The sequence below is a fragment of the Toxotes jaculatrix genome, chromosome 20 (genome assembly GCF_017976425.1).
Source record: "Toxotes jaculatrix isolate fToxJac2 chromosome 20, fToxJac2.pri, whole genome shotgun sequence".
In the NCBI taxonomy this organism is placed as follows: domain Eukaryota; kingdom Metazoa; phylum Chordata; class Actinopteri; family Toxotidae; genus Toxotes; species Toxotes jaculatrix.
Window position 1 is genome coordinate 4519688 of NC_054413.1, and position 8797 is coordinate 4528484.

At 45.7% G+C, this 8797-nt stretch overlaps 1 protein-coding gene across 1 annotated transcript; it reads right to left on the reverse strand.

Moving 5' to 3' along the window:
• Positions 1-432: 432 nt before the first annotated feature.
• On the reverse strand, positions 433-8556 carry cdk13 (cyclin-dependent kinase 13). The gene is made up of 14 exons (XM_041066195.1): positions 6483-8556; positions 5534-6100; positions 5277-5435; positions 5035-5174; positions 4734-4904; positions 4444-4633; positions 4289-4345; positions 4061-4162; positions 3866-3943; positions 3652-3768; positions 3425-3556; positions 3121-3317; positions 2392-2892; positions 433-1954 (listed from the first exon to the last, which is right to left on the reverse strand). Exons 1-14 carry the CDS (start codon positions 7628-7630, stop codon positions 1254-1256), a joined length of 4260 nt encoding a protein of 1419 aa, XP_040922129.1. The 5' UTR covers positions 7631-8556; the 3' UTR covers positions 433-1253.
• Positions 8557-8797: the final 241 nt, after the last annotated feature.

The window sequence follows — 8797 nt, forward strand, 5'->3', positions numbered from 1 at the left end:
CCAACCAAGCTGTCTTCTGGAAAAGAGGTAAGCATCTCCAGGCCACAAATGCAACAAAAACATGTCTGCTCACATTATACTGACTTAGTCTGGGAGCTTGTCCTAGACTCAGTCAATATATGAACAGTTTATATGCTTTAAGTGTAAAGATTTTGTGCTATTGAAATCGTGGTTGCCAGCTAAGGTCTGTTGGTTTTGAGTGAGACTGACAAGCGTTTGCTTACAGATGCAGCTCTGAATGTCGACCTGAATCACAGAAACCACATTCATGTTGCAATGACCACACTGCATTTGAGCGAGTGTCTGGTTTTGTTTGACATGACACTGCCATCTAGTGGTGTGATCTAAGAAGTCACCATATTTTGTAATTGGGCACACACAACACAGAAAACAGTGGTAGTAATTAAACAGACAGAGACAATGATATTTTGTTGGCATTTCTTTAATAAACATTTGCCAAAGGAAGAGGGAGGGGGACAAAATCATTTTAGTACAAAAAAAAAAAAGACACTGTTTTCTTTTTGAACTCGGGTTATGTGTGTGTGTGTTTTGCTCATGATTTTACAACACCTATTGGCAAAAAGGCAAGTGGAATTAAAAGTGAAAACAGCCTTTCTCCATTAAGTCGGATCTGATTTGCTGCAGTCATCCAAGTGCTACCAGTCTCTCTGAAACTAACAGTCCTTTTGCTCAAACAGCTCCCTGTGCTGATACCTAAGCAATCAACCCGATCAACTGAGCCGTCATTGTTTCAATGTAATTATGGCCATAAAGAGAGGACACTACATTACTGGTCGTATTCCTAATTGTGCAGGTAAAGCACATCTTCCATTTCCTTTCATAGCTAAAATAGTTTCCGCCTACTTCAGTCAGTAGTGCAAAACATTAATACTAGTCTGCCCTGGAGCAATTACAGACAGGCTAAGGTAGATATTTAAAATTCACCTGCCTGATAAATGTACACTCAAAAAAGGTAAAAGTTTAATTTAAAAGACAGCAGAATAGATTACAAAAAAATATGAAAATGGTATGAGCAAGAAAAGCTCCTCCGGTGTTATTCAGCTGTCCTTCTGCAACGTACTCCACATTCCAGACTGAGGGGGAATACAATGCCTTACACGGATTTAAGTTATTACAAACTGAGTGTGCATCTCCAGGTCCCTCTCGTCTGGCCTGAGAGGCTTCAGGCTCAAAGTAGAGTCCTCTAGCCTTTTGTCCAATGTCACAAACTACCATTTCAGATTTCCAGTCTTTCAGAAAGGCAGTCCTCGTCCTCTGATTGTTGCTGTTGAGTTCACATGTGGGACGAAGCCTAGGGGTAGTGGTGGAGCCCCGACTTGAGAAGGGGAGCCCCAGGGTTGTCCTGGTGCTGGGATGGGTGGGGGAGGAGGTACACCATCCTTTCTAGCCATGGCATGGTTGTACAGGTGGATAGCACTAGGGTTGGGCTGTCCCTCCACAGGTAAGGGGCTGTGATTGTACTCAAAGCGGTGGTCCTTGTCCCCAGTGAACACCATGCTGCTGGGTCCAGTGGCTCCAGCGCCTGGAGGGAAGGGGTCTGGGTGCGCTGGGGCCAGAACCCCCGCACCAGACGAGGAGCCTGCGGCCTGGCCAGGTCCGCTAAAAACTTCTCTGAGAGCGTGAGGAGGCAGGCCTCCGCCTAACATGTGACCCATGTAGCTGTCCCCAAATCCTGCCGGTGTGAAGGGGGGAGGCGGTGGGTGGCTGTACTCTCCCCCGTATCCAGGCCCCTCTGGAGTAGGGAGAGGAGGGTAGTCTGGTTCTGGAGGTCTCCCACCATCACCACCTCCTGAAGATGCAATAGGGGGAGCGTGGCCTGCCTTGGGTTCAGGTGGAGGCTGCCGGTAGTCTAGGTCAGCATGTGGAGGTGGCTCTGGAGGCTCAGGTGGTCTCTGGTCTGGGGGCAGGATTGACACCCCGCCTACTTCAGACACTAGAAAACAACATTAAAATGTATTAGATAATGCAGTGTTTCACTGCTGCTCTTGTGTTGCTGTAATGTGAATTTCCCTGCTTCTTATCTCAGTCTGATCTTAAGAAAGGGCTTGGAAAAAGTCAATTTCTTGTTTCACACTAATGTGACCTGGCAGACCTTGATCGTTCTCGTGGTGCTTCAGTGGGTTTGTTCATACTTGACATACTCCGTCTGTTGACCACTTTCCCAGGGAAGCATTCTTGGCCTAATCTGTTTTTGTTATGCACAATTTTGCCTGGTAAACCAATGTTCTGTTGTTGACATATGGTTAAAAACTTTTGAAAACAAAATGAAGGAAAAAACTTGGCTTGCAAGGCCCAAAGTAGAAAGATGAATTGCACTTTACGTTCAGGTGCCTTACTGAAAATATTTAACAGAGGAAAGGGAAAAGGTACCTGGAGAGACCGGGCTGGGTTCTGGAGGTTGTTTGACCTCTGGAGGTAGAAGAGATCCTCCTGGTGCTGCTCCTGCTGGGTTGGTGCTATCTGCTCCTTCTACACTGTCACCCGGGTCCTGCCTCTGAGCCTGCTGTGCTTGAAGGAGTTGAGCCAGTAGCATTGTCATGGCTGTCTGGGTGGCAGCTGCAGCCTCTCCTTCTGGAATACCTGACGGCGCAGACATGGGGGGCGAAGGGGGCTTAGGCATTGGGGGTGTACGGGGCACTCCTGCAGGAGCAGTGGGCTGGGGAGGCTTGGCAGGTGTAGGTAGAGCAGGAGGCTCAGCTGGGTCAGTGGGAGCCAGGGCTTTGGAGAGCTGTTGTAATGTCTCTTGGTTGACCTTTGTGCTCATGGACTGGACAAACTGGGCTGTGTTGACTGCACTCTTGGGCTGGCCAAGAAAGTTCAGAAGGACTGCCAGCTGCTCCTGCGTAAACTGGTTGTTTGGACCCTTTGGGTCTGTAAGAAGACAGAAAAATGACTTAAGCATGGAGGTTTGTTCTTAACCTTTAGAACACATGTCTGGGATGAAATACTGTAAACTGAATATTCATTTACCTGCTTTTATTGGAGCTTTTAAATGTAACTGAGATTCAACTGAAAGTTCCAGTTTAAAATATTTTAATCATAGAAAAACATATTGTATTTCACAGTGAAAATACAAATGCAAATAATAGTCAGACACACCTAGCAGTGCAGAAGCAGCTGCATTCTGAGCTTTGATACCTCCCGGAGCAGGGAAGCCCTGGGGAGTGTTACTGCGGCTGTCGTCAAGGCCCAGCTCTTTACGAGGCGCCTTAGGGGCTGCCAGTTCCTCTGGCATTTGCTTCTGTCGCCGACGTTTTTTGCTCCACAGCTCATGACAGTCCTGCCACAGTGGAAGACTGGAGAGATGGAAACAGTTAACATAGTGAGGAAATGTTTAGGAGTTGGTAGCCCTGGTTATACAGAGTAGGACCAAAATGTTGACACGATATGAACCAAAACATACTCTGGCGGGGGCATCTTGTCTGGGTCCACATCCTTGAGGAACTCGCTGCCTAACGCTTGTTCAGCTGTGCAGCGTTTGCTGGGGTCCAGGTTTAACATGTGGTCAAACAGATCCAAGGCTGACGGAGGGATGCTGAACAACAACAGAAGAACAAGGTCACATTAAAATGCACTGCTGGAACGCCCAGTGCATAAATTTATGATTAGATGTCACGGACATTGACTTACAAAGCAAACTCCTCTCGTAACCGTCTCCTGTACTGTTTCTTTGGTTTCATGGTGTTGAAGAAGGGAAGCTTTATTACATCTGGCCAGACAGCAGGACAGGGGCTGCCACATATTCGGCTAGAAGACAAAAATACAGAAAATTCTATATACAGTCTCCCAAAATAACTGGAAATAAAATCTAAAAGTAAGACTATTTTACCTGATTTAGCCTTACCTGATAAGCTCTAACTGGGCAAGCTCCTGATTAGCTTGAAAGATCGGTTTCTTTGTGAACAGTTCTCCAAGAATGCATCTGTGACAGATAAGACAGAATTTATAATCGTGAGAACAAAATAAAAAGGGTGACACTGACCTAAACGATAATCATGCAACATATGTATACTCTAGTCTGTAACAGTCTTGCTCTTACCCGCAGCTCCACACATCAATAGCAGGTGTGTACCTCTCTTCTCCCAGTAGCAACTCTGGGGGGCGGTACCATAGTGTGATCACTTTATTGGTGTATGGTCGACTGGAAAGGAGAATACAGTTTATTACCTTAAAATCACTCACAAGAGTAGAAATACAAGACGTAAGATGAAACCTTGAAACAGCAAGAAAGCTTATTAGGCAGGATACATCTAGCCAGGGGCCTCACCTCTCTTCAGAGTTGTACAGCCGAGCAAGACCAAAGTCTGCGAGCTTTATTTGACCTCTGATTAGAAGGAAAATAAACAACATTGATTAAGTCTAGCTGGAAAACATGCTTAACAATATAATAAAACTTAGCAAGGGTGTATGTTCTGGACCCACTTGTTATTAAGTAGAATATTAGAGCACTTGATGTCTCTGTGCAGAAAGTTCTTCTTGTGACAGTAATCGAGACCCTCCAGCAACTGTCGCATGAAAGACTTGATGTGGCTCTCGTTGAAATGAACCAGGCCAGACTCGAGTAAACCCATTAGGTCGTGGTCCATGTATTCAAATACAAGATAGAAAGCACCTGAGATGGAAGGAAAAGAGATTTAGTTATCAAATATTGCCCACACATTAGAGAAATCTATGTTGTGTGGGAGTAACTATGATACTACTAAAAAATGTACCTTTATCATTTTTAAAATCTAGAGCATCCTCCTTGTCCGTGACGATCTCCTTCATGTTTATGATGCTCTTGTGGTTGAGTTGTCGCAAAATTTTAATCTCCCTGATGGCTGTGATCGGGAAGCCCTCCTTTTCATTGTCCAGTCGGACCTTCTTCAAAGCCACCATTTCAGCTATGAAACAGAGAAAAGAACTGCACCTCAAAACCTCTATTTTTAGTACAGAATATTGACAGAGAAACCATGTTTACTGTGTTGATGAGTTAAATCATCACAAATCAACATATATCTTGAAAGCACTCACCTGTGTCTTTGTCTTTAGCTTTGTACACCTGTCCATAGGTGCCTTCCCCTGTGATTCCAATTATCTCAAACTTATCCACACAGCGTTTGCCCCAGTCTATCTCAGTTTCCTTAATCTCACCATATCTTGGGCCACAAATTCTGAGAATTACAAAATGTTTCAAAATGAAGCAAAGTGAATAACAATATAACAAACAGTAGCAAAGGAAAAAATTATGTCGCACTGAATGCACTGTAACATACTTAGGTCTCCTGCGAAGTGTGTGGGACTTTTTGTCCTCAAGTGGGCTGTGCGGGGAGGACGTGCCACCAGGAAGTTCAGGGGGGAGAGGCAAATCTGCCAGAAGTTGACGGGCCTTTCTCTCTGACTTTTTCTTCCCTGAGTGTGAGCTGTCCTTCAAGCTGATAGCAAAAAATGCAAGAGAGACAGAGATTGTGTGAGTTAAGTTCATAAACGTACATAAAATTTTAGGTCAACTGACCCAACAAAACAAACATACCCTTCTCCTTTATCCATGTGCTCGAGAACAGTTTGGGGCAATGGTAGAGATGACAGAGTAGGGATGAGTGGACCAGTAGCCCGTTCCTTGTCTTTGCCCTGTACAGGTGGTGGTGCTTTCCTCTTATCCCGAAGTACAGAGTCTTCCTTCCCCTTTCCATCTCTGTCCCTGCTGGTCTGGTGCTCGGCAGTCCTCTTGGACAGCTTGTCAGAGGGAGACTGGGGCTGGCTAGATGTTGGAGTTCTGGGACCTTTCTCTGGTTGAGGTGGAGAGGGAGGACGGCCCTTCCTGGATGTGTGATTAGACTTAGGACTCGGTTGGTGAGCAGATAAGGAACCCTTGGTAGGGGTAGATGTGTTGCTGGAGTTCTTGGCCTTGGCAGCAGCTTCTGCAGCTTTGGCTTTTTTCTGCTTACTGAGTTCAGCAGCTAGACTGGTTTTGAAGGTGAGCGTGCTTGGTGAGAGGCTAGAAGGGCGACTGCGGGAGCGAGAGTGGCGGTGACGGCTGTGAGAACGTGAATGCCTCGAGGATGAATATGGACTTCTGCTGCGTGACCTAGCAGATCGCCTAGAAGCAGAACAACAAGGACACCTTTACATATTTTGCCTCTACGTTATAAACTCTACATGTCTGCCTCATTTATTTGCATGAAATGAAAAAATCTAGTGGATACCTAAGTTCAAAGATTAAGACTTTACAACTGCTGTTGTAGAGGATTAATGCCCAGCCAGTCATAAAATATGTAAAAAAAACATAAAATCTGTATTGAACTCGGTAGAGCTACATTTGTGTAAAGAAGTGTTTTACTGAGAGGCAAAATCCAAAATCATAATCTCTTAAATCTAAAGCAGTACTTAATACAACAAATCAAATGAATAGACCACACCATTAGAGCAAAAGTAACAATTTAAACACACCTCATCCCATTCGTTACTTTGTAAGAACTCACCTGACATCTGGACTTGGGCTCAGGGACTTCCTGTATGGACTTCTTGATCTCCTGCGGTTTCCATAAGGACTTGAACCAAACTCTCCTTGTTCATACGGACTGTGTCGGCCATAACTTGGTGACCTGCGCCAGTTCACTGGGCTCATCGGGGATCGCTTCCTTTTGTTGCTGGAGTATGAACTGGGTGACTTCGGCATGCCATATGCCCCATATACATCTATATCCCGGCTGTAATATGTGGAACTGGGAGAGAGTCTTTTGCTCCCATAAGTTGGACTTCTTCTCGATATCAGCTGGTTATAACCACCAGGAGACTGGTAGCTATATGAGTATGATGTCCCATAGGGACTTTCTGCTTTAAAACCAGGACTTCTCCTGTATGCCCTGAGGTCTTCACGGTCATCTCTGTACGATTGTGGAGCATCTCTGTATGCAGATGGGGGCTCTTTATCAGATCTTGTTTTACTTCTGTGCCTTTTTGAATCCCTTTTGTCTGCAGATTGTGAGGGCTGAGATGTAGATGTCCTTTTACCATTTCTGTCATTGCTCCTTGTAGTGTCTCTGTGATTTTTAGAGCCACTCAGGCTACCTCCACTCCGAGCTTTTGAGGAGTCTCTCTCACGGCTCTGGCGGTCTTTTTTCCGCCCTTGCTCCTTCTCTTGCTTGCTCCTTTCAGATGGTCCTCTTGTTTGTTCGTCCTTGCTGAGGCACACCGCCTCCCGGTCTCTCGGCTGACTTCGGTCGGGGGATGCTGGTCCATTATAATCACCAAAGTCAACATCGCTGAGTCGGTCCACTGAGAGCCGGTCAGCATGGGGGTCAAGTTTAGGAGAGGGGCTCCCAGAAAATCGCTCTGACTGGGAGCTCACGTCATCATACTCTACCAATGTCCGAAGTTCAACCTCTTTTTCAAAAGTGCTTTTGCGGTTATTGCCAGGGTCTTCTGTTGTACCGGTATGCCACAAGTCTCTTTCTTTGGCCTGCCTGCGTTTCTTTCTCCTAGAAGCCGATGACCGCCTCTTCTCACGGTGTCTCTCTCGCTGAGAGGCACCGCTCCCTGGTTTACTACGCCTATCCTGCCTGTTAGCATTTCTCTGTGCAGAGGGGCTCCGTCCCCGACCCTCGCGAAGCACGTCTGAATTAGGCATTTATCTACAAAATAAACACTATAGTCACGTTAAGAATAATCCTTATATTATGAATTTTACCTAAGCTATGTCCCTCGTTGTGTCGCGGAACAAAACATTGGGCTAGCTGTGTAACGGGCTAGTTAGCTAACGCTACAGCTATTTCACAATCAGACTGCCAGCCAGCTAGCTAGCTAAATCACAAGCTTAACATTAGCATTACAAAGCTGGCACGATTGAGGTTCCAGATAAAGTGAGTTACCCAGGCGGTAATAAATGACACTCAGTGCCAAGAGATTTCGTCACATAAAATTCACAATATGGTGCCTAGTTACAGAACCAGTCGACACTCAACCATTGTACTCCAGGACGGACATCTCCCAGATCTTCTAGCTAATGCTAGTCGATTTAGCCAGCTAGTCTCCACTAGCTAACTGTGTCCAGCTACACAGTCGCATTCCATTTCATGGTCAAAGCACAGGCCCAGAGCCCCTCCAAATTTTAAATCCAGTTCTTCTGAAACGTTGCAGTTCATGCAAGCGTGCAAGTCCATTCACTGAATAGTGTTAAAGTGGAAGTAAAAAACTCCGTCTCCTCCTCACAAACTTCTTCTCGCCTTCCATCGCACTCCAGTGTGCAACAAGGAAGTGAATAGCACGCGAGTTGGCTGTATAGCCGCCGCTAGCTTGCTAGTCGTTAGCAACTTAGCCAGTTAGCTTTCTTTTCTCCTTGCGTGGAGTTCAAGGCAACTCAGTCAAGATGCAATAAAACAATGCCATTCAAAAACACGACTGCTCCCACGTATCCTGCCAGGTCGTTGCTCCCTCTGACAACCGCATTGTCCAAAAGCAGCACGCGTCTTTCCGTGTAAAATGGCTCAAGAATCCCTTGAATTTATTTCAAAATACTGTAACTTTGTTCGCAATGTGGCTAACAGTACAGCTCGCCTGGGCCCAGACAGCTTTCAAACTACAGGCCTTGTGCGTCGGTGTAAACCAATGATACGCGTGTGCGTCATCCAGTTCTGTGGCTGCGTCATCCAGTTCAGTGGCTACGTCAACACCAAGGGAAACCCCTACCTTCAAAATATAACAGCAGCTCTACAACTTCATTGAAGATATCATAAAGCAAATAAAACTCGGTTATCGCTGTAGAAAATCTATATCTAAGGCTAGAAAAAATGCATTT

Bases quoted from the DNA above. Each gene is read 5' to 3' on its own strand.
- cdk13 (XM_041066195.1), bottom strand. From the start codon at position 7,630: ATGCCTAATTCAGACGTGCTTCGCGAGGGTCGGGGACGGAGCCCCTCT. The intron at 4,346-4,443 runs GTGGGTCCAGAA...CCTTCTAATCAG, and splicing joins AATATTCTACTTAATAACAA to AGGTCAAATAAAGCTCGCAG. The intron at 3,769-3,865 runs GTAAGGCTAAAT...TTTGTCTTCTAG, and splicing joins GCCCAGTTAGAGCTTATCAG to CCGAATATGTGGCAGCCCCT.